At 45.8% G+C, this 25384-nt stretch overlaps 2 protein-coding genes across 33 annotated transcripts in view; one reads left to right on the top strand and one right to left on the bottom strand.

Annotated features, from left to right (window-relative positions):
- LOC108151193 (ecdysone-induced protein 74EF) overlaps positions 1-25384 on the top strand; it is a 125764-nt gene that overhangs the window by 74665 nt on the left and 25715 nt on the right. For 31 of the 32 annotated variants that reach the window (XM_017279640.2, XM_017279654.2, XM_033387295.1 and 28 more), the window contains exon 3: positions 23529-23960. The exons of the other annotated variant lie outside the window; for it this stretch is intronic. In XM_017279640.2, the coding sequence (XP_017135129.1) occupies positions 23529-23960 (432 nt within the window). The remainder of the gene's footprint in view (positions 1-23528; positions 23961-25384) is intronic. 32 annotated transcript variants of the gene reach the window in all.
- Positions 11157-12018, bottom strand: LOC108151198. Its single transcript, XM_017279669.2, has 2 exons — positions 11752-12018; positions 11157-11687 (listed from the first exon to the last, which is right to left on the bottom strand). The coding sequence occupies exons 1-2, from the start codon at positions 11866-11868 to the stop codon at positions 11376-11378; spliced, it is 429 nt and encodes a 142-aa protein (XP_017135158.1). The 5' UTR covers positions 11869-12018; the 3' UTR covers positions 11157-11375.

The raw sequence follows: 25384 nt of genomic DNA, 5'->3' as shown, positions 1-25384 counted from the left end.
GGTGGTGTCCTGTCCGGTCCAGTCCTGTCTTGTCCTGGCGTTTGTTGACACATAACACCATTGCGTGCTTTAGCCACAATCTTGAGAGGCTCTGCTTCTGGCTCTGCCTCTGGCTCTGCTTCAGGCTCTGCCTCTAGCTCTGCCTCGGGCTCTGCTTCTGGCTCTGCCCCTGGCTCTGCTTCTGCTCCTGCTTCTAGCTCTGCCTCTGCCTCTGGCTCTGCTTCAGACTCTGCTCCTGCCTCTGGCTCTGGCTCTGCCTCTGCTCGTTCCTCTGCCCTGAGCGTTGAGAACTTTCTTCGTGGCGCGGCGCGGCGCTAAGTGAACTTTCCCGTCACTCTCTAAGTGAGCCTTCTCGTTCTGCCCTCTAAGCGGACTTTCACTCTAACCCGAAGGGCTTTGCCGCCAAGCCATCCTTTAGCCTGTATCCTTGCTGAAATCCTGCATTCGATATCGCGCCATTTCGCCTCAATCATTTCAATCAGCTTTGGCTCACTTATAGCTTCACTTACATTGACTTGCCTTTTGGCTCTGCCCTCCCCCCGTGCTCCCTTGCCTGCCCTCCTCCTCGCTCCTTTCAGATGTCGGGCTCCTTTTTCCTTGATAGCTTCCTGGTGGGGCAAAAAAGTATTTATATCTCTCTCTCTCTCCCTCCGTGGATGCTTGAGTGTGTGTGCGTGGGTGTGTGGGAGTGGGTGGGTGTATATTGTGACTTTAGATCGAACTTTAATCAAAGTAAACTTTTATGCGCTTCGGCTATACACATATTTTCAAGGCGAGCAGCGCTCTTTTCTTTCCATCCTTTCCTTCTTTTCTTTTTTGCGGCTTGATGGCTTGATGGCTCCCCCGGCAGCCTTCTGCCTTCTGCCTTTTGCCCTCTGCCTGGTGCCTTCCATCAACACATTGTGCGTTTCCATGAGAGTAACAAGTTGCCTTAGCATAAAAAGGGATACACATCGGGATGCTGATGAAAAGAGGAGTATATTCCACGTATTGAATGCAGACAGAGCCCAGCTGCAGCCCCCCCACCAAAGTCCCGGCAAGAAAGAAGCACACACCGAAAAAAAAGAAAGGAGGGAACGGGAAGGGAAGGGAAAGGGAAGTGGGGAAAAAAGTAAACGGGAAAATAAAGAGCGAAAAACTTTAAATTGAAAACTGTATTCAAGCGTTAAATTGGCTTTTTCTGCGTTACTCTCCCCCCCCATCCCCCCCTCTCTTGCATTTGAGTACCTCTACATGTGCCCCCCCTTTTTTGGCCGACTCTCAAACGCTCCTGTTCGGCAGCGTGCCGCTCTCTCTCTCTCTCTGTCCCTCTGCAGGCCCCCTTCTCTCGTCCAATGGTGAACCACACAACCCCCCATAAGCCTCCTCCTTCTCTCCAATCTTTTTGGGCACAATGCACTTTCGCCTTTCTTTTTTTGGGTTTTTTGTTTGGTGTGTGTGCAGGCCTGTGGGATACCCTGCCAAAAGCAGAGAAAGGAGACTCCATCCTCTAGGTTTCAATTGGATAGAACATTGTTCTGTTATCGGTTACTCATTTACTCATCAGCCCCGAAAAACAAGCCCAAAATGTGGACTCCAAGCAGAAGAGAGACCAGGCAAGTCTTTGGAGAAAAGAAGAAGAGAGAAAGAGGTCTATTCCCTGGCAAAAAGTGCCCCCCCTTCGAGGCTATCGATCGTTGTCCTTGGCCTTACAGAGCGGGGAGGGGGGAGAGTAGCGTGTGTGTGCTTCATCAACGTGCGAGTGTGGCTCTGAATTAGTATTCGGGTTTGTTCGCTTGTCTCCACTCTCTCGCACATTCCCATTACACCTGGGAGCACCTCCCTCCCTCCCTCCCTCTCCCCCTATATCTCTGTCTCTCTGACCATTCTCCTATTTACCGCCTTACACATAAATTCCAATAATCGGTGTATGTTTTGCATGTTAATTATGCCTTTTTCCTTCTGCCTTTGTCTCTCTACGAATTCTACGGATTCTCTTCGATTGTGATTCTGTTTTTGGGTCTGTGCTTCCTTCCATTCCTCCCTTTCCCCCCTTCCTGTCTGTTGTGTGATTTTCATGTTTTGCGTATTCAATAAACGCAAACGGCAAATGCCAAACACATGTGACTACCCCCCACCACCCACCACCCACTCCCCCCCATTCTCTTTATGGATTCTATGATTTTGACATTTGTTTTCAAGCCCCCGTCTGCATGCAAATGACAACCGAGAGCTTTTGGCACTATATAAACGATTTTCCCCATACGGTGGGGATACGGGGGGTTGGGGTGGCACCAACACCTTCCTTCCTTGTTATGTCATCAGCACCACATACAGAAGGATTTTCCACATTTATGAGGGAAATTTCCCAGGCGCTGATTTCAATCTCAGTTTCAGAGAGCTTCCAGAGAGAGAGAGAGATACAGTAGCGACCCTTCGCACACATCCTGCGGGGCAGACCAAACACTTATCAAATTATCTTTAGACGAGGCAAAAAAAAAAAAAAAATTAAGAAAAATTTGCAGAGTTTGTTGCCTTCGAGGTGGAGTGCTCTCGGCCCGGGGTCGAGAGTCGAGTAGAGGAGAGGAGTCAGAGGCAGAGGCTCGTTGCGTGCCAGATAACCATCAATATGCTTTGGCGATATTTATGAGGCGCGCCCGCAGGATACGGGCTTTAATGATAGCCCAAAACAGGGCACTTAATTTCCAGTCTCCGGGAGGAGAGCGCCCAACCACACCGCCGAAACCACCATCACAGCAGAAGCGGCAACCCCACCAGCAGCAGCTCCACTACACAACACTACACAACACAATCAATAACGATTTGACGAGGTGGCGGCTCCCCAGTATAGAAGGAGGGAGCACGGAGCAGGAGCAGGATTCTTGTATCCGATCCACCTAGGCCAGGGCCACTTAATTGCATACGTGTGTGTGCGTGTGTGTTTGTGTGTGAAACGAAAGCGAAATAATAATGAGGGTAATATTAAGCGAGTGAAAAGGAGATGGAGAAAGGCACTGGTCGAATGAGAGACAGAGAGAGCAAAACAAAATAAGAAATTGAAGTAGAAACAAAAAAAAAAACAACAAAAAATAATGGGAATGGGAATGCGATATTCGTATATCTTTGTTGCTTTGGGATGCCCTTTACGGAGGAGAGGGTAACCCAGACGAGTCGAAGAGCGGTTCTGCCTAAGGAAACCCAAGCGAGTAGATAGCTTGAAAGATGGTTTTAATACAGCTATCTGATGAAAGAAAGATGTGATTACCATAGTCTTTTAGTGGAAAATGTACTGAAGATCAGAGTTATCCCTTTTTGCAGGCAATCGAACACGCAACGAGTGTATTTTGATGCTCTCGTTGATGCACTCGTTTCCCAAAAGTGTGTCTGCGTATCTCTTTCTCCCATGCTCTTTTACTCGGCTCGCCGAACGACAGGGCCTTCGTCAGAGAGAGAGGAAGAGCTGCTTGTGTTTCTCTCGCCGATCAGCATGAAACGGGGAAGCGGTCTGCCTCATTTCTCTGTGTCCTTTCGTTGTCCAAAAAGAGCGTCGATCGAGCTCTGGGCCTCGTCAAAGACTGTGTTGGATTCTGGGACCGACTCAACTGCCCAGGACGAAGCCGAGTGGGCCGCAAACTGAGACGAAGAAAGTCCTTCCAAAGTGTATTCCTGGCTGCGACTTGCTTCGAAAAGTTCTTTCTGTTTGCTGGTTGCTGGCTTTTCTGTGCTTTGGTTCACTAAATAAAAACTAAAAGTGCCCAGGGTCTATGGATGGCTGTCCCTTTTGCTCCCTTTTGCTCCTGGCCAAGGAGCTGTGCGCCTACCTTTAATGCGGACCAAACACGCAAACCCCCGACGAATCCGATTCCGAATCCGATGGCCGGAGACCAATTTGTTGTTGCTGCTGTGTTTTTGCTGTTGTATTTACAACCATGGAACACATTAATTCTTCCTCCTTGCTTTGGGGCATATTGTTGCTGTTGTTGCTGTTGTTTTGTTGGTAGTAATTCCAACCCCTGTTTAGTGTGTGTGAAAAAACTAATAAAGGGCAATTTAAGCAATTCACAATTTGATCGGACGGAACGGAGTAGGGAGCATGGCGTGGGCTGGCTGTGTCGTGATGTGCGGGTCCTGGGATATGGAATTTTAAATGCAATTATGACGAATTTATTGAAATAACCCCAGTGTGTGGGCCTTCTGGAGAGCGGCATGCCCATCCAGGCCACCCCGGCCACCCAGCCCACTGCCCACTTATGTACATTTGTACTTACGCACACATGGGCACTTAATCAACGCCCACGCACACACCAACACCCCCACCCCCACCCACACATGCGTATGTGCATGTGTGCCATGTCGTCGTCGTAGATCTTTGTTAAGTTAACGCTTTCTGGAAATCAAAGTAATGCATAGCTCTGTGTGGCCACGCCCACCGCCCACCTCCCACAACGGAGGGGGCCTTGAGCCTGGGGCTAAGGCCAAAAATAAATTGGTGGCTGGGCTGTCCTGGTGATGGAAAGTAGTACCCTGTAGGGCACAACGATATGCTCGGGGGATCCATGGAAAAGCAATAAGAGAGCAGGAATACGAACTATAGATTTAGATAGATATAAAGATCCCTCTTCGAGTGTATTTTTGTAGTAAAGGGTATGCCACGGGTCTAGCTTTATGTTGGGACCATCTTTAATGGCTGCTTGTTGTTGTTGCAAAAGCCATTACATTTATTTATGTTTTTGTATTTAGGTTTTTCTTTCTTTTTTTTTTTTTTGGGATGACTCCTACTCCTCCGCCGCCGCCTCTGCCTATCTTCATAGGTTGCCACGTCGACAGTAGCTGCCACTTCTTACTCCCCCATACATATCTCTCTCTGTCTCTCTCTCTCTCTGCCCCCGCCTGTCATGCTGTCTCTCGCCTCGTTTGACACTGAGCGCTAAAATATTTTTGCTTAATTCCAATGCCAGTCACGCATATCCTGCACCAGCAGCAGCTCCTCCTCCTACACCTCCTCCACGGTTGCCGCGGGCGCCGCCCTGTCATTATTTTTGCTGGTATTTTTTAAGGTTATCTATAAACATTTTGCCTTGTATCTAATTTTTACATGCCCATCACTTGAGTGTTTGCTATCGCAACGCTTTGAGATACAATTCTCGTATTCCGGGTAAAGCAATAATTGCTTGGGATAGGTAGGCAAAGGCACAGACATTTTCCTTTACATTTTCCCTTGGTTACAAGTGCTGCGCGCAGATGGGGAAATTCGAGCATTCGAAGTGCCCCCCGTGCCCTTCACTGGCTAATGGAAAATGCCTGCAGTGGCTGCCCATTTAAGTATTTTTGTTCGAAATTTATGATTTTGAAATTCCATCGTCGTCGTCTTGTGTCGCCGTCTTGTGCCGCCGCCTTGTGCCTTGTTGTCATTGCAAAGAAGAGGCGGCGGCAACGCCCAGGCGGCAGCGAAGCAAAAACAAAAAGGAATTTCTATCTTAATGAATTTGACCCCCAGTGTCAATTTAAACTGATTAAACGGGCCCAGACACGGCGAGTGATGCTGAGAAGTAGAGCCCCCTCACACCCTCCCACTCTCCCCCTCTCCTCCTATTTGTGGTACTCGCGCAGGCGAGACGGAGAGGGGGAGAGCGAGAGAGAGCCAAAGAGCGAAAAGAGCTGGAGGAGTGCAGAGAGACAAAGAGATAGTGTACCCCTGCAAAGCGGAAATGTTATACTCATCTGCTTGTCGGTTTCATGCCTTCATACCCTTGCCCCACACCGAGGCTATGATGATTTTCAGCTCATTACGGCCGGAGAAAAGAGAGAGTGGAAATCATAAGGAAGCTTTTGGACTGGATTTCAGTATATTTCGAATTTAAAAGAAATATTTTTCATGTTTAAAAGGAATATTTATTATATTTAAAGGAAATATTTTTCATATTTAAAAGAAATATTTTTATATTTAAAGGAAATATTTTTCATATTTAAGAGAAATATTTATTATACTCAAAGGAAATATTTTTCATATTTAAGAGAAATATTTTTATATTTAAAGGAAATATTTTTCATATTTCAAATTCATTTTAATTTAATTTAATATATTAATTTAAAATATTAATATTTTAATATATGTAATTTAATATTTTATTATATGTAATTTAATATCGACATTACCTTTTTGTTTGTTTATTTCTCCTTTGAATGCATTTTGCGTTTAAATCAAAATTAATTCGATTTAATTTCACTGAACCGAATAAATTATTCAAATATCGGTGTGTTTTCTTGCCCCCTGGAGCCGCTTGATGTGAAAAGGGTATCAACGCGTCGGCCACCCGCATCTTGCTGGTTCCTTTATTGCGGTTTTTGTTTCATTTGCGTTGTAATTCCTCTATTTTTCTGTACGGCCCGCCTCTCGCTTCTTTGGTCTCTCAATTTGTTTACAAATTCAAACAAATATAAATATTTTTTTTATTTGCGTTCTATCGCCCAGACAATGCCTGGGAATCCGCTTTTGGCTATGAAATTCCAAACAATTTACGCACATTTTAATCGAAATTTATACACATACAAACAACACACACAATACACACACAATACACACACACACACACATACGAGTATTTATTTCGATTTTGTTTTTATGTACATATGTGCGAGTATGTACATACATATGTATGTACATATGTACATTCCATTCTATTCCATTTCGATTTTTATGCTTTGCATTTTTGTCACGCAGCGAATCAGCGCAAAAATGCAGATGTGCCGCTTAGCGGGGAAGGGGGGGGGGGGGGTTATTTCCATAGGTATATTTGTGAGTGTGTGTGTATGTGTGTGCTTGCTGTCGACTTTTTGAACTCAATTCATGTGAAAATAAGCGGATTTATGTGGGGACAATATTTTATTTTATTTTATTTCGTTTCGCTTTAAAGCTTAAAAACTGCTGAATTTTTTTCTATTGAAAATAAATACACATTTATTCAGCTAAATATTAATAAATAATATTTGGTTGGCAGCCAATCGACTTTTCTGATAATTATACGAACATCAAATATTCGAATTAGAAAACAACATCAAAAAAACTCCCGTACAAATATGGTATTTCGTATATTAAAAATTGAAATGATTATACAAATGGAAATTGTTCCAAATAAAATGCAGAAATATGCATTTGAAATGTTCAATTGATGGAAATACAAGAGAAATAATACTAAGCTAAGCTACGCTGTGAGAGAAAGAGAGGGAGAGAGCCACAAATTGGTGTGGTGTGCACCCTGTGCACTCTTTTGAGATTCCAATCGCCATAAATTACCATAAATTACAATTGCCATACAATTTCCAACATTTAATAATAATATTATTTCCCTCTTTCTTCCCTTTCTTTCAGGTATGTCCGCAACAACAAAGGAAATAACGAAATATCTACTCAAAATACAATTATTGGGGAAATCAAGTAAAATCTAGCTCAATTCATTTACTTTAATAACCGCAATCCCCCCACCATCCCCCCCAAATGCCATTTTAATGCGCCATACGGCGGAATCTTACGGTGGTAGGGGCCAGGGAAGGGCTGGAGGGGGAATCTTTTGCGTTGTTTAAGCGCTTTATAATGCCGTACCATACCTTATGTACTCTGCCCCTGCCACTTCCCCCCCTCAATTCATTTACTACGCCGTAATGCCACAAATTAAAATGCTGTGCCCCTCTTCTCTGGTGATGTTTGATGCCATTGCCATGGCCGCTTAATGAACGGAATGGTATGGAATGGAACGGGGACGGAAAGAGAGCTCCTACAAAATCGTCTGGAGTCTAATTTTAGCTGCCTTTGGCCTCAGAAATGGGAATGGGCATGGTTATGGGCATGGGACCCATACGCATATCGACAACACTCAGACAGTAGCCGTTTCAGGAAAAATACACAGCATGGGGTGCCTGCCAGCCACTTCAGTGGGAAAGCAGCAGGAAAAACAAACAGAGGGATACTACAGAGGCAGCAACAGAGAAAGAGACAAAGACAGAGACAGAGACAGAGACAGAGAAAGAAAAGTTTATTAAAGAGAAAGAAGAGCTCTGGTACGGGCACTGGGCACTGCCCTAAAGATGGAAGATGGACGTGCCACACTCCATACACAATTACGGCAAATCCACTGATGCTCTCCGTGTATTCCGTCCGGGTGATAATGCGAACGAACCCCAGACAGAGAGAGAGAGAGGCAGCACACAGAACACCGAACACAGAGGGGGCTTAAAATAGAGACAGGCAGCACAAGAAGAAGGATATTGTAGAGGCAAATGTAGCAGCATCAGTGGCAAAATGGAAGATGACAAAGAGAGAGAGAGAAAACAAACCGAAGCAAAAATCTCTACAGTTGCTGCCATGTGTTGCATTTCAAAGTGTGTGACTTATGGGGCAGGGCATCGAAAGGCAATGGAAAACCGCCAGAGGAGAAGAGGAAAAGGGCCAGATGAGACGACAAATTGAACGGGATGTGGCCGTAACTGTACTCTTCTGTATATGCAACGTGCTACGTGCATCTTGCAACGTGCCTAGTGCACCTGCACACAAATCAATCACAAATTAATCACAAATTCCATCCTTACACTAATTGAAGTCTTTGGCATATCCGATCGATAACTTGACCCATGAACCCATGCGGGAGCCGAGAGCAGAGCGCAGAGAGCAGAGAGCCCTTCTCTCGTATGCAAATGAATATTGTGTAATTAATATGAAGACTGAAAGAGGAGCAGGAGCTGCACTTGCTGCATGCTGCATGCTGCATGTAATGCAAATAATTCTCTCATAAATATCAAAAATATTTGCCATCGCATAATTTATGGGCGACGGCCAAAGGCCAAAGGGCACAAAAGTTAAAAAGCCTCAGATCCAAGAATGTTACCGCCCCTACCCTCCCCTCTCCGCCCCGCCCCGCTCAGCTCTCTATCTGTCTATATTTCTCTCTGGGAAAACTTAAATCAAAGGCCCAAATATGCATTAAATTTTTAATTGCTTTCAAGGCGAGGGGGGGAGGGGGGGCGGCGGATGATAGTTTGTTCTTTGGGCTCTGGAGTCTGGCATCTGGGGGGCTCCTGTAGATTGAGGAGCTCCAGCTACAGGACATATTGCATTCCAAACATATTGTGGCTTGGAAACCAGTTGAATTATTTTTTAATTAAGTTTGAGTATATATTCAATATATTTTGGGAGAGCTTTAAACAAAGGCAAGAAGATGGCAAATGATTGAAACTTTTCACTTTTGATTTGATTGAAAACAGCAGCCATGTTTCCATTGAAATTTTGTGTTAAATTTGAACATTTAATGCTCAAACTTCTAGAGTTCCATCCTCTTCTCTCCTCTCCAGCATCTCCATTGCCATGGTTGCCACCTGAAAACCATCTGCCCATCGGCAAATCAATTTTGATCCCAGGCCCAAGCCCAAACCCAAGCCCAAGCCTAAAGGCACTTTTCATTTAATATATTTGGACATGCTCAAAATCTGTGCGAAAATCCCCACCGAACGGCCAGGAGAACATTTATCAACCATGGAGCGGAGGACTGGCACTAGCTTATTATTATTCCCAGGACCACATTTTGAATGGAGTGGGGAGGGGGGGAAGGAAAATTTTAATTAAGGCTGCGCTCTAGGAGGGAGTGGGAGGGTGGGAGAAGCCGGGAGTTGGAAGCCGGGAGCCTCGCCACTAAATCTCAAATGTCAATGAGTTGTGGTCACAAAATGTTTGGCCATGGGAACCATTTGTTATGGCAACGAGTTGGTTGGATTTGCCACACTGGCACTGGCACTGCCGCTTGCCACTGCCGCTTGCCACTGCCAGAGGCAGGTGTCGTCCCAAAAGAAATCCAAAACCAGTGCAAAAGTTCTCGTCCCGTTTCCTGGTGTAAAAATGATAAATTATACGTAAAATTTTGCAAACTCCTGAAAATTACGCATTAAATCATGCAGAAAACGGGGGAAAACCCCTCCACCGCCCCGCCCTGCCCCGCAGGATGGGTGCCAGGGGCAGGGGTCACCAATGGGTTAAGCAAATGCAAAGTCATTGTATAGTTTATGACTGAGATTTGACCCCCCCCAAGGAAGGGGTTGGGTGGGGGCTGGGGGTCTGGTTTTATCGCTTCGCATGAGCTGCAATTTTTACAACAATTTTTATATATATTTTTTGCGGAATTTTGCTTTTTTCTTTTATTTTGGAAAAATGTAATGTTTTGTTGGTCGGTCACGTCTCACGTCTCCTCCTCCTCCTCCTCCTCCCCTGCTACCTTTTGTGGATCGTAAATTCAGGGGCACAAACAAACTGCAGGTTGCACAAGGCACAGATACAGAGATACAAAGATACATTTCGTTCCAGCGTACAGTTTCTGAATGGCCATCCACATTTTGTGTGGCTTTTCATTATTATTACTAGAGAGAGCAGCAGGAGGAGGAGGAGGAGGAAGCTCGAGAGGGTTTTGGCTTTGGCTATGATTTACTCCATTGTTCAGGGCTGTTGGCCAGCCAACAACAACAGCAACAACAACAGCAACAGCAACTGAGGCAGAACAAGTGGCCAGTTTTTGGCAACGCCTCCTCCACCTGCTGCCACATCGCCATCATCATGATCATCTTTTGAGTGTTTGTTTTGGGTCAAGCAGGCACCCTGCCACATCCCCGCCCTCGATAGTTGAGACATGAACCTAATTTACTGGCCGAGCGACTTTCATGGCTAGCAAAATTTCCAAATGTCTTTATTTTAGTTTTTAGGCGTTTGGCCTCTTGCTCCACTGCGCACCACAAGAGGCATGGCAGGGGTACATTTATGCCACGTTTGCTATCCCTCTCTCTCTCTCTCTGTCTGTCTGTCTCGCTCTCTCCAAGAAGGAGAGTTCTTCCTTGCTTCCTTCATTAATTGCTTTGAGGTCTCCAGTTACCATTTTGTTGGGTTTAATTGCCGCAAAAAATCCACAGTAATTAATCAATGATGGGGTGGCGGGGAGGGTTTGGGCGGCCCATTTTATCTGTTGCCATTGCCACTGCAGTTGCCACTTGATGCAACCAGAGAAGGATACTTGAGCATTGTACGGGCCAGCACTTGATATGCTGTTGTGCAACAGAGAGACAGGGCGCCACAGGGAGGCCCAGCTGCAGGTGGCTGGCAGGCTGGCAGGCCGGCAGGCAGTTAGACAGACAGATAGACAGACAGATAGACACGCTCTTAGTTTTTAATGAAGGCCCATCAACAACATAGACCAATCCACAAATTACTTTGTCATTGTGTCGGCCATTACGGCCAGGAGGAGGCGAGTCAGGACAGTCAGGACAGTCGGGACAGTCGGGATAGTCGGGGCGGCTAATTGCCAGGACATGGCCACTCGCACGGGTTTTTGTTCTCCTCCTCCTTGTTCTCGTTCTCCTCCGAAAGACTACCTCCAGTAGGTGGGGACCGAGCGACACTTGACAGTCTCCTGCTTGCCATCGTTCGACTGCTGGAAGCTCATCGAGTGCTTCTCCACCATCGGATCGTAGCAGATGTTGCGACGCCAGAAGGCCGACGTAAAGTCCATGTCCACCGAGTTAATGGGGGCCGTCATGCAGACCAGTATCACACGATCGCGGTCGCGTTTCGAGAGCTCCACCCCCCCGACGAGGGTGATGCGGCATTTGGTCTGTTCGTTGGGCGACAGCACGCCAAAACGGGGATGCATTTTGAACTTGCCCCAGACGGTGCTTTGGAGCTGCAAAGAAGGATGCATGGATTATCATCGAGGATCGTTCCTTAGCTTTTGCCTTTGCTTTTACCCTAAACAGCACTGGAACTTTGGATATATTATCCACAGATATGCTTATCGCATTGTTGTACTCTTTGAGGAAGGTCAAAGGTCCCAGCGGTGTGACTTTCAATAGTTTCGATGGCATCGCGATTAATTCATTACCCGCAAACAAATGGACTTAAAAATTGAGTTTAACAAACAAAATGGAAGAAATTAAGAAATTTTGTGATATTTTCAAAAAAAGATTCTCGGAACGGAATCTGAATACTTTCAATTTTGAAATTAGACTGTGAGATTTTTGTTTTTATTTCTGGGACATTTCCAGTGATTTTTGTACGGCATCCTGGGATGGGGATGGGCGACCCTAGACCCCTTAACCCAGCAAAGACAGACACTACAGAGGACCCTCTGTACTCTGAATGGCCACAATCCCCGGCAAAGCCCCCTGCCCGATTCCTTGATTCCGTTCAACGTTGACATCCTATACGTTGAGCTCCATTAAGTCAAATTACACTTTAGCCACCGCATTGCAGACGCTTCTTTACCAGAGATTGACCCCAAACTACTGTGTGTGAGTGTGAGTGTGAGTGTGAGTGCGAGTGCGAGTGTGTGTGTGAGTGTTTGTGGGGGCCAAGTGGTGTCAAAGGTACTGCCACAACTACTGCCACTACTGCTGCTACTGCTACGAGTATTAATTACACTCACCAGCATTTCCAACGGTCCGTCCAAGACAGCAACCGCTCAAGCAAATCGCAAAAGCCGGTTGGCCCAAACGGCCAACATTTACAGCCAACAATTTGCTTTCGAAACAACAAAAGTTCCCACACAAGCACACACACACACACCCAAGCACACGCACACAACATTGCCGAGGCTTCCCCAGGACTACAACAATCCTTGGGCAGCCGAGCAGTCGAGCATTTGGAGCTTAACTGGCGCTTAGGCTAAATGACCAGCCCAGCAGGTGCTGGATGGGGTCTAAATAGGGGAGGAACGGTGGGAACGGGAGGGGGATCGAGGGGTTTGAGTAGCCACAACAACAGGAAAGCTGTAAAATTAATTGATTTACAAGTGTGAAAATGCTCCGAAAGAGGTGGAAAGAGTGGTTGGTGGAGAGCCCATAACAATAACGGAATGAAAATTAGAAACAAAGAATAAAACAGTGCAAATTCCGACTAAGGGATATCCGCTATTTTATTTACTACCAAAGAAATAGTTTCCCCAGAAGAACACACATTCGATATTTTTTTAACGATTTTTGACTGGAAATATAAACCGATTGCGATTGAAATTTAAACAAAATCCAAAGATGGAATCACTCAAGGAGTGCCATTCGAGCGCTCTCTCTTTTTGAAGAAAAAGGCGGTCCGATAGTCGAATAAGTGCACTCTTTAGGATACGAAACAAAGTGCTCCAGCAAACCAGTATACCCCATCGACAAGTAGGAGGTGCCACAGCAGAGGGGTAGTTGCAGGAGGGGGTGGGGGTGGGGTTGGGGGAAATGTAACGTTGGAATGCGCGCATTTAGTTCTAGATTACGGAGTAGTGCTCCTCTGTGTGTGCCCCCATTGGAGAGTGTAAACTACAATCCGCTTAACGGTAATTGCTGGCAGGTTCCGCCCCGCACCACCCGCACCCCACCCCACACACCTGTCACAGTCCACCCCCCGTAGAGCCCCCCGTAGACCTGTTTTTGTCGCGTGCTCTTTAAAGCCGAACATTAATGGCCATTGCCACGCCCACTTCCCACACCTGCCACATCCATAAATTGCGTGTAATTTTGGATTTGGTTATTTTTTTTCTTTCTTTTCATTTATATTTCATAAAGCTCCTCGATGGAGGAACGACAGGAAGTGAGCTTTTGTTTTTCAGCCGTTAGTTCCTTCCGTTCCGCCATGGCTACCCCGCACGGCCTCCCCCTCCTCCTTCGCCGTCTTTGTGTTTATTTGTTCCGTTCTGTTGGGTGGGATTTTCTTTGTTTGTTTTGTGTAGGATTTGAGGAGGCAATTTAATAACCCGTCGTGGGGTTTAGGCCTTTGCGTGTTCAGGCCACGACATAACCGAACCCGTTGGTACCGAAAGGTGTGCTGGCGCGGTGGGGGTGGGGGTGGGGGGGCTGGAGCCTCCCCTGACTTGATTTATTGAGTGACTCTGGGTGGGCGTGGCCAGGACAAATATTGTTACTTTGATTGCATTTAATGTCCGGGGCACAAATCAATCAAAAGGGCAGTCGCCAGCCAGCAGGCAGCAGCCAGCAGTCTCCATTTCTCGCTGTTGTTGTTGTTGTTGGTGCTGCAATCAACCCGATCCGAGTCGTGGAGTCCTGGAGTCCTGGAGTCCCGCGTAACGTTTATTTGTTGTCTTTTCGAAGCGCTGCACAATTGATGTCTCGCCTTTTTGGATGCTGCTTTTTCTTTCAAGTGAACTCCTCCTCGTGGAACGATTACTTCTTGTTCTTTCTCTCTCTCTCTCTTTCTCTCTTTCTATGCCACTCAACCTTTTCTCTGTATTCCTCACTGGATTGACTGTAATGTGATATTTTTGGCTTGATTGCGTTCCGTGCACCGTGGCACTGTGGCACGGTGGCTCGGTGGCACGGTGGTAGTGGCAGTGCCAAAATCGTTTGGGGCAATTTGGTGATTTAAGGTTTTTGTACTTCATCATTCCGTAATCGATGTCTTTGATTGCACTGGGCGCCCCCCATAAAAATGGTACTGCAGCTGCTCGCTCGATAATCTCTTGTCCAATTAAAAGGAAAAACTTTGCAAAACTAGAAAAGTGCATGCCTTACATCGTACATCAAACAAGGAGCATGATGATTATTTTTAAACTCGAAAAAGGTGGAGATGGAGATGGATATGGCTATGGAGGTGGCGTTGGCGGTGAAGGTGGATCGCTAGTTTTTCTTTCACCCCCCCACCGGTCGCCTCTGTTCCGCATCATTTGAAATGAGATTCACTTTCGTTAGCCCTTTCAGGCCATCCAGCATATCTCTTGGACACGCTTTCGTGCTGCTTGTTAGCCCATGAACAGAAGCCACATTGAAACAAATACACAAAAAATATAAATAAAAGCAGAGCTTGTCCCCGTCGTTGTCCGTCTGAGCGTTTTTTGATGTTGCGCCAATTGACAGGGCCTTTAATTTCTTTGGTTTTTAACAGTCCCCCACCACCGTACCCCCCTCCCCACTCTTTTGATTTCATTTTATTTCTGGCATTTTTTCTTTGTATTTTCTTTGGTCTTGTCAACGCATCTTTTGGCTGCTGCCATAATTCAAGTCTTCGCCCGCTCCTCTCCGCCCCCCGGGCCTGGCCGCCTGCCTGTCCGCCGCTCGGGTGGCACGCCGTTTGCATAGCCAAACATTTGCTCTTAAATACAAATTTATTTCTTATTTGCACGAGTTTTTTATTTGTTTGTTGTTGTATTTTGCTTCTTTTTCTTTGAGTCACATTTTGCCTTGTTTTATTGACAGGAACGGAACGTGAAGATTTCTGTCACTTTTTGCACAGAGACGTGAGGTATTATGATTTTGAGAAGAACTTTGCCTCGGATCATATCACTTTTTTTTAGCACTCCGTGCCGATAAGAAAGCCGTACAATGGTTCTAGTGGGGTCTCAGTATCATCTGACTCGTGCCTGAAGCTGGGCGCCTGACAATGGGCATCAATCAGCACTTTCGGATGAGCGGAATATTCAATTTCATGTGTGTTCTGCAGCGGTTTTTTGGTATAATCAAATTTCTTACATTGTATTTGCATTCATTCATCCATATTTATCCACATACATATGTACATCTGTGTGTATGTCACCTTTTCTGTTTTCCCTGGATCTTGGAGAGCTTAGCTCCTCTCTTGAAACCGCTCTCTCAGCAACAACAACAACCATAAGTCCAGCCACACTCGGCTTTCAGTTCCGAGCTGCTGCGATTCTGACATTTACTGCTACATACACACATATGCATATTGCATCTTTATCTCTCTGGCAAACATGTCCGATCGGGTTCATTTCATCTGCGAGTAATTGCTTAAAATTGCGCAAAGCGCGCTCTGTCTTCGTTCTTATCTCTCGCGCCAAAGCTGGCCTCTCAGCAGTGCGAAGCGTCAAAGCGTTCTCAGCAGTGCTTTCGCAGGAGAGAGAGAGAGAGAGAGCACGAGCACGAGCACCTTGTGGGACCCTCTGCTAGCCCTTTGAAACCGGGACTCTCTACTTTGCTGCGTAGGTTTTTGTCTTTATTTTGATCTGCGCTTCTTAGGGCTTTACTTTTTGTACCAACGACTACAGATACCCTGTGTTTTATGTAATGTATGTATTTTTCATAGCAAATATATAGATATGTAGATGTTTGCAAGGGCATCCAGATATTTAGACCCTTCTACTCTGTAATTTTCTTTATTTATTCTTTTCTTTTTGTTTTCGCTCAACATTTGTGTGCTTTGGATATTTGTCTTCATTTATTTGTATTGATTTTTGTGCTGTTTCCACCGTTTCGACTGCCTCGACTTCGACTGTTGTTGGTGATTTAGTGGCTGGCCATAGCTCTCTATGGGAGATGCTGCTGGTGGTCAATGGCCAATTTCGGTTTCATTTGCTAAGCCAGTGAATAATCACAATGCATTTATCTATCGCCGCCTCACCCAGAACGACCTTTCCCGTACACCTTTCACGCGGGAGCATCGGCGGCAGTGGCAGCAGCCGCAGTGGATTTTCAATTATTTAATTTTCCGCTCACGTTTTGTTAGCTTTTCACGTAGTTTTTCATTGGCTCTCCAGCTAAATGCGACAAAAAGTAAAAAAAGGAAAAACCCAAAAGCAAAAGGCAGTGGGAAAAACGAAATGGTGTGCGATAAAAATCGGCAAAAAAGAAAAGGAAAACCCAAAGTGCATCTTCAATGACGATGAAATTCTCACGTTTCCATTGGCATTAAGGTACCACCGATGGCCTCCTCCTCAAAAAACACAAAAAAATAAAGGGGGAGAGGCAATTGGATAGGAACTATGTGTAGGTGCCCCTTCGGTTGTGGGGCATGCATCATTTGGCAGCGCCGCCAGGCAATTGATGACAGACACAGACCCCAGCCGAAAGCTCTGGAGCCTCGATGCTCTGTGGGTATGGCAGCATAAATTCCACTTAAATGGCAAACCAGTCGCCAGCAACAGTCCTCCTCTACTCCTCGATATCATCATCATCATCATCACCATCATCACCATCACCATCGCCATCATCGTCATCAAAGTGCATCTTCAGCTTAAGGTTCGGCTTGAGATTCAGCTTCACCGTCAGCTTCAGCCATTAACAACTATAGAAACTGCAATGTGGGCATCGCACAGACCCAGTGACACACTAAAGTGCTGGGATACATCATTTAAATACCCTTTCAAAGGGTACTAGCAAGTATATGCCTCAAACATAGGGTTAATCCGGGTTTTGGTGGACGTTTCCGAGGGGAGAGTACTGCTAGAGTATCTGCAGATCCAGTTAGCAAAAGTTTGGGCCTTCCGCTGTACCGTTTTTCATATAAAAAAGTTGTCTGCCTCGCACGAAGAGTAACTGAAACCGCATTTAAATGCTGGGCCTTCGACGTAGAAGTTTCGCTTTCGGTTCGCTGTTATTTTTTCTCTCTTTTTTTTGTTGTTGTGCAGATGCGCAGCCTGTGAACCCAGGCCCAAACCAAACCGAAACGAAACGAAACGAAGTGAAGCGTTTCCTGTCCGTCCCGCTACCAAACCAACAACCAGTTTATGGCTACAGAGCTACAGAGCCTAGGGCCAACTATTCTTCGCTCTCTATCCCTCTCTTTTTAGCCATTTCTCGTTGTAAAACGTTTTGCTGCTGCTGTTGTTGTGGATATTGCTGCTGTAGGCACCTGCATTTGACGTTTTTGGGTTTACCGTTTTGCAGTGGCAGTTTTCCACTGCTGTTTCCACGGCTTTCACACTGTTGTTGTTGGCCTGGTCAGTGCCTCGCAGCTATTGCCCGCCCGCCTGGCCACCCGGCCGCCCCCCTTGCACTGTAATTTCATTCATAAAACGGTGGAATAGTTTTACCGGCGTTGAATAACCTTTAAAGGTGCAGGAATATTGGTTGAACTTTTGTGGTGGGTTTTCGGGTCAGATAATCCTTGAAATTGTGACCTTTTTTCTCTCTCTTTGGTTCGAGAAAAAGGAGTGGAGCATTTAGAGACTATCTGAAGGGGAATGAGTGGGTATTAAGGTTATTTAAGCCAGGAACTGCAACTCCATTGCAAGTGTTTTATTTATGTTTAATAAATAAACATAAAATGTACATAAATGTGTCTGCAAAATGTAATCAGTGATTAACACAAAAGTCTATCTATTGTAATTGTCTGTGATTTTCCCCAATGGAGTCCCAATCTGAAGCGACAGGCAAGATGGAAATGGAAATTTGAAACTGTTGCTTCTTGGCTGGGGAAAACGGTAGTAAATCCGCTCTAATTAAGGCCTGAGCAGACGGGCTTATGGCATGGACTTATTACGTATACGACGTATGCGATGCGCTATTCATTAGCTCTCTTTTCCCTGCGGGAAAACATCAAATGGCGTATTTGTATTTGTATTCGTCTTATTAGAAGGATGTGCCAGTGTCGGTGTCGGTGTCGGTGCAGGGGAGCGTTAGAAGAGCAAACATTGCATTTAGGTGTGCGTGTATTTTGAAATAAATTTCCGTTCTGTTGATTTGCAAAAAGGAACACAGATAGAGACGCACACAGCTATAGAGATATACAGCTACACAGGATACACAGATGAAAGTCGAAATAGATGGTGTGCACACAGGTATTTGTATCTTGTAGCTTGTATCTGACACCCGCATGCTGCAATTTCAGCATCAACATCCGCATCACCATCATCAGTGCCAGAGCAGAGTGCCACAGCCATAGTCAGAGCCATAGCCATAGCCATGGCCAGAGCCAAAGCAATTTTCTGTAGTCATATTACATGTCAGTTTCCTCCTCCTCCTCCTCGTGGCCCTCTTTCTGCCACACACACCTGCATTTCTATTTGGGGGAACATCCTTTTACACTTCAACACGCTTTCGCTATAATTTCCTGTTGGCAAAAACAGAAAGCTGACAGGCGGCAGCGCACACACACAGACTCCCCCTCTCTCCCTCTTTCGGTCCTAATTTGGCCAAGGACTGACCCCCGACCCACGTCCTGGATGCACTATATGCCATATGTTTGATATCCTTGGCTGGGCTTTCTCTGTCGCATTCAATTGCCATGTAAATTGATTTGACACGTTCTGCATTTTCCTGTGTGCTTTTTTCTCTCTCTGCCAATTATGGCCAGAGAGGTAACTGGAATTGGGCCTGAACCCCCTGAACCCCTGACCTTCCCTCAACCAAAAACCAAAAACCAGAGCCAAAGCCAAAGCCAAAACCAAATATGCATTGACATATTGGAATCGGTATCGGTATCGGTATCGGTATCCGAATCGGTATTGAAATGACACTATCTGTTGATATAATACTCTACCGGAATGCTGCTGCCGTGCTGCTGCTGCTGCTGTAATCTGTATGGAAGACGTGACCTGCATCGACCTACATTTCCAACCGACAACCTGTCCACCCATTGAGCACTCATTGAGCAATCGCAAAAATCGCAGATACTTTAATTCAAACAATTCAAAGCCGTTGCGAGGGTGGTGTACTCTCGGCGCTGGTGGTGTTTTTTCTGTTTTTTTTTTGTTTTTTTTTTTTTTTGAGGCGCGTGTTAAGCAAATTTTCCAATTCAGCTTTCAATTGGCATTCGCCGCGTGGCCCGACTTGGCCTGGCTTTTAACGAGCGTCGTCGGCGGCGTCGCCCCAAATTTTGCCATTGCATTGACCAAAATTGGGCGCTTCGTGGCGATTGGATTGCGTCAGCGGCAGCGGCAGCGGCAGCGTCAGCTATTGAGCAATTGGCCAAAATGCCTTCGGACTATGTCAGGTTCAAAACTGGGGGATCGGACGTCTAGCGGCGACGTTTAGGAATTGGTAATCGAAACGGACAACAAACGCAGCTGACGCACACGAGGTCTTCGCGGGGTCTTTCGAGGGGCATTCGATGGGCCTTTCGAGCGGTCTTCGAGCGGTCTTTGAAAGTACCAAAAAAGTTTCACCCGCTGCTCACGTCATTGTTTATTAATATTCTGTTGATGTAATGTCCACTGTACCGCTATATCTCGTATATACACATACCAATACATAGTATTTGTAGACACTGTTTATGCTATAATTCAGTTTGACTTTTGACAGCTTTTTTCGGGGCGTTTTGTTGTCTAAATAAATGGCCAAAAATTGTCGAGATTTTTCTTGCATTTTCACACGATATTCTCGATTTCTCTCACATTTTTTCCAGTTGCATTTCAAAGTAAAATTCTTTCAGACTCCCCCCATCAATCACTCGAGAGAGAGAGAGAGAGAGAGAGAGGGAGAGAGTTGAAATGCTGCCGTGTGACACACTTAAAAATATACTATAATTTACAATAATATAACTTATGGCGCAGCGTGTGACGCGCTGCCAAAAACGTAATAGATTTAATGAACATGGAAAATGGGAAATTCTCTATGGGGGCACTCTCTAAAATTCTCATTAAATTTTTGAATGATTCCATTCCGCGTGCCGAAATATTTGTTGCGCGTCAAAAGACACTTTGGAAAAGACAAAAAGGCTTGAAAATGCCACTTGAAAGTGCAGGCGGGCAGGCAGGCAGGCAGCCAGAGATTGTTGCAGCAATTGCAAAATGAAAATGGAAAAGTGTTTTGTTGAAAATGTTCCAAAAACAACACCGAAACGAACGGAACGGGGGCGTTGGGATCCCACGGATGCTACCAGCACAAAATATAAACAAAAGGCAAAAAGCAACAGCAACGACATCGTCATCGTCATCGTTGGGCCCCCCAGTCAATAAAACAACGCCAGTTGCCGGGCAATTGTTGTTGTTTCTTTAGCGGGAATACCCTGTAATTTGCCAGCAAAAGAGTAGATGGGTGCTACGACCAGGGCCTGTCTTTTCCGACTCCAAAATGGAGATATTGAAATTATCTGCCAAAATATCAAAGATCTACCAATCCCTTGGGGAATCCAAGAAATACTCGTATATTCTTTCAAAACATTTATTCGCTCGAAAAATGACAGTATTCCAAAGAAATTACCAGTCGGTAATATCGAACCGCAGAACAGATACTTTTGTTCCTTTTTTGAGGAGCAACAGCAAATGCAAATTGCCAGGGCGGAGGCACCAGCTCCAGTTCCAGTTCCAGCTCTGCACTTCTGTCGTTGGCGCTACTGCAATGCCCAACGAAATATTTGCCATGTAAATATGCCCCAAAAAAAACTGAACAGAAAAAACAGAAAAAGGAAGGAGGATATTTGAACTGTTCCCAGTTTTGGGGTTGGTTCGGGTCCGGGTCCTAGTGCTGCCCTCTGACCCTCTGTGCTCAAGTGCAATTAAATGAAAAATATTTGTGAATGCAGCAAAAGTACGATATTTTCTGAAGTGCCAAAGACTGCAGCGGCGACTGGGACCAGGGACCAGGGACCAGAGACCAGAGACCCCTCCATTCCCATGGAGGTTGACAGAAAAATATATGAAAGAGTTGCTCGAAAATTAAGAGGGAAAAATGTTCCAGACACAGAGACATACGGCAGGCAGACTCATTAAGAGAGCGAGTGGGAGAGGGAGGGAGGGAGAGACAGACTCTCAAAGGAGTCGGGAAGCGGGAATAATCAAGTGCGGGAAAACCATTTTCATTGGCACATCATAAAATGTTACACGCATAGAAGCCATCGAAATTTGTATGTAAATCTGACAATTTTCGCTTGCTGTTTGCTGCTTCGATATATACACGAGGAGAATATATACATAGGTGCGGGTATATATAGATACATATATTTATGTATATATGTATATACCTTCGCATATGAGACGACACGGGCATGTTGGGTGATGCCTGGCCAACGCGGCGTATGAGCAACATGAGCGCCAATTTGCACAGCGGATTATGTCACCAGATGATGACGAGAGAGGGAGAGAGGGCAAGAGAGGAGGCAGGGAAGGAGGAAGTCTACGTCTACGTCTACATATAGATACTTGTGCATCGGAACGAACGCAGTGAAGGCGAAAGCATCCCCCGACATGTCATATGTTGCTTGAATTTAATTAACAAGCTAATTTTTCAAAGCCCAAATCGTTGAGAAGAAATATAAGAGGAATCTCTATAGAGCGTGCAGGGCGTAGAGAGAGAGAGGGGGAGGGAGAGGGCGGGGCAGAGGCCATGATGAGTGCAATTTTGGTGATGGGCTGATGCCAAAATAAACAGAAAATCGGCGACACGTTTGCACGTTGTATGCCGTACTATTTGTGGCGCTGTTGAAATGCTGGTTCTGGCTTTTGGTTCTGGTTTATGCCCTGCCTGCCAAGATAGATGAACTGTATCCACCAGATACACGGCCGCCACTCGTTGTCTTGGCATTTATGTATCTATAAACGGTTTTCGGTTATTCTTAAGAGCCCCACCAATTATAAAATATATTTACATTTAAGAAATTATTTTTTCTCCTCCCTTGCGTCGCGTCGTGTAATGTGCATTCAGGATCCTTCACTTACCCGCATTTTGTGGTGACATTTTTGCATTAAGCCATAAAATTAATAACCATTTCGTGTAGGAAGAAAGTGCTCTTCGCCAGAGATGCCATAAAAAGGTAGAAGCAAGTGCGTGTACAGATCCGGGCCACTGGGGAAATTTGTGGCCACCTTTTGCCGTACGAAATGCGCCTTTCGGCGAAGTCCCTTTCTTAAAATGCTCATCTCTAGTGCTTACTCGTGCAAGGTAACAATTTTCCATGGCTAAAAACCATATTAAAATGCCACTCACATGTTAATCCCGTTCGTGCCACCAACCCGCCCTCTACCCAACCCACAAAAATCCTCCGAAAAAGTTGCGCTTTGCTTCTGGCTGGGAGTTTGCATGTGTGTGTGTGTATCTGTATTTAGCCACAGCCAACAATAAGCTGCAAATTTAGCATATTTCATAGATGCTGACAGTGGCAGTGGCAGTGGCAGAGGTAGTGGTTAGGGGGGTGGTTGGTGGGGTAAACCCATGGCGAGACAAGCCAAATAAGGGCCACATTTTATACAAATAAAACTGACAATTTAAAGCGCATTTTGTACGCATACTCCACTCCCATCCACTCCACTGATATCCTTAGCCATATTCTGGCGCCTCTCTCTCGCTCCTCTCTCCTCTCTCTCTCTATGTCCTTTGTTTAAACCAGAGCTTAAAACCCCAAAGCTCTGGGCACCCAATGGGGGAATGCGAGGTTGCCACCTGTAAAATAAACTACCTGGATTTCATTTTGCACTTTTATGGGGGCACACATGGGGCGGGGGTGGTGTTAGTGTTATGTGGCAGCGGAAGTGGAGCCATAAGAGCCGTATGAAATGTGTCACCGCGTAACGAAGAAAAGGCCAGTGCATGCATATCCGAGAATGAACCAATCTTGGGCGGAAGGAGGATCTCTGCCAAGACAGAGGGATATCCGTTTGGCTTTTAAAATAAGATATACTCTATACACTGCATCTTGCCCCAATCGTGATACCCTTTCCTGTGACAGGGGTCATAAAACCCCATAATACCCATAATGTTTTCATTTTGAGTTGTTTTTTGTGGGTGGTTGGGACTTACCGCCATTTTTATGCGACCAATACTAATCCATAAACCCATCTTTCTCTCTCTCTCTCCCTCTCTCTCTTTTCCTCTCCCCAACCCGTTCTCTCTCCCTCTCTCTTTATCTCTCCATACAGCACATGGTGCAGGCTGGCGTGGCGCCATTTCCGGGCGCTCCGGCCGGCTATGCCGCCGCTCCAGGGCAGGCAGCAGCGGCCGCGGCTGCAGCAGCCGCTGCCCAGCAGGCCGGAGCTGCTGCGGCCGCTGCCCAACAGGCGGGCGCTGCCGCCATAGCCGCCGATAGTCTGTCCCTCGCTGTGGCGGCTGCGGCAGCCAAACAGCAGGCCGAGCCAGTGACCCAGTTAAAGGCGGCCGGCGAGGCAGGAGGAGCTGGAGCTGCCACCGGGAACACAGTAGCAGCAGCAGCAGCAGCAGCAGCTGCAGCGGCAGCGCCAGGAGCTGTCGGAGGAGTTGCAACAGAATATGCCACGGCCAATGGTGGTGCATCGGCTTCAGTGGTGGCCACGAGTGTGTCCGAATGCGCACCGTTGTACATGCAACAGACAAAGGTGAGTGCAACCTCCCCCTACCTATAACTCTACCCCTCTATATCCACCACCCCCACCCCCCTCACCTAACTGTGCCACTGTTTGTGTGTGTGTGTGTGTGTGCTTTTGGTATGCATTTGTAGATTCGTGTATGTGTTTATGGTTTTGGTTCCACCTTTAGTTTGGTTTTGGCTCTCTTTGGTTTTTGCTGATGCTTTGATTTGGTTTTCCCCACACACACACAGACACACACACACTCACACACACAAATTGATGCACACATACATACGGTCAGTAGGCCGTGTTTGTTCTCATTGCAACAACTGTTCTTTGTTGTTGATCTGCTTTGGTTTTTTTTTTTTTTTTTTTTTGTTTTCTTGTTGATGTTGCGGCCGCTCTGCTGCTTTTACATTTTTAATTGCATGCGTGTCCGAGCAGCAGCAAAAGAGTTAAGCCCCCGCGGCAGTAAACACCCCCACAAATGCACACACACACACACAAGGCTGCAGAGAGCACTAGAGTATCACCTTCCTGCCATAGCCAACAGTGATGGCCCGGCAAGTGGAAACATCGCAAATGTACAGAGATTTCCATAAAGCAATGCCAGCACGAGCCCGAACCCACTCTGAAATTAGAAGCATATTATTTTAGAAGCTTTTAGCAGTATTTGAAAGCCCTTGTAGTACTGATAATAGTAGATTGTTATGTTTATCAAAAATTATACATAAATATTTCCATCATTATACCGTGTAAAAAAAGAGTCTTAAACCGATGTTAAAGTTCTTTCAATCGTTTCCCCTGTGGCCAGCAGGCTGCCATAATATTCGAGCCACTACTGTCGTTAGTTTTCTAGTGATTTTTTGTAGCATACTTTTAGGTGCCGCTGCGATTGCTGTCATTTCTCATGTGGCCCCGAGGAGTGCTCTGTAGTTTATTGTTTCTCTCGCTGTTCCAATTAACAATTGATCATCCCAGACGTGCCACATGCAACATTTGCCACCAATACATGCCCCACTATGTATCCACACCAAAATCAGTTGCATTCTATATAGAATAACCGTATTTTTGCATCTAAAATATGTTTGTTTTGTTTATTTTGAAATATATTGTCGGGCAAACATTTGTTTGCAGGTGTTCTCAAAGAGAGTGGGGGCGGGGGGGTCTAAACCGTACAATAAATACTCGTACAAAACGCTTGTTTGATTTTGTTGAACCCGAGGGATATTTGTTTATGGAAATTGATTCGTGCATTTGAATAATTTAACAGACGAGAGAGCATTAGGTTTGCTTTCATTTTTTAACAATGCATACACACACACACACACACACACACAAACAGCACACAAATACATGGGTATGTTTTGTTTGCATTTAGTTTTCAGTGAATTTGCTGTGCCCGTGCCCGTGCCTGTGCCTGTGCCTGTGCCCTGGCTGGTGTAATAAAT

Source organism: Drosophila miranda, chromosome XR (genome assembly GCF_003369915.1).
Source record: "Drosophila miranda strain MSH22 chromosome XR, D.miranda_PacBio2.1, whole genome shotgun sequence".
Classification (NCBI taxonomy): domain Eukaryota; kingdom Metazoa; phylum Arthropoda; class Insecta; order Diptera; family Drosophilidae; genus Drosophila; species Drosophila miranda.
This window is presented reverse-complemented; position numbering and strand designations above follow the sequence as displayed.

Excerpts from the sequence above, each read along its gene's own strand:
- LOC108151198 (XM_017279669.2), bottom strand. The coding sequence starts at position 11,868 with ATGCCATCGAAACTATTGAAAGTCACACCGCTGGGACCTTTGACCTTC. Across the intron at positions 11,688-11,751 it reads AAGTTCCAGTGCTGTTTAGG|CTCCAAAGCACCGTCTGGGG; the intron begins GTAAAAGCAAAG and ends CCTTCTTTGCAG.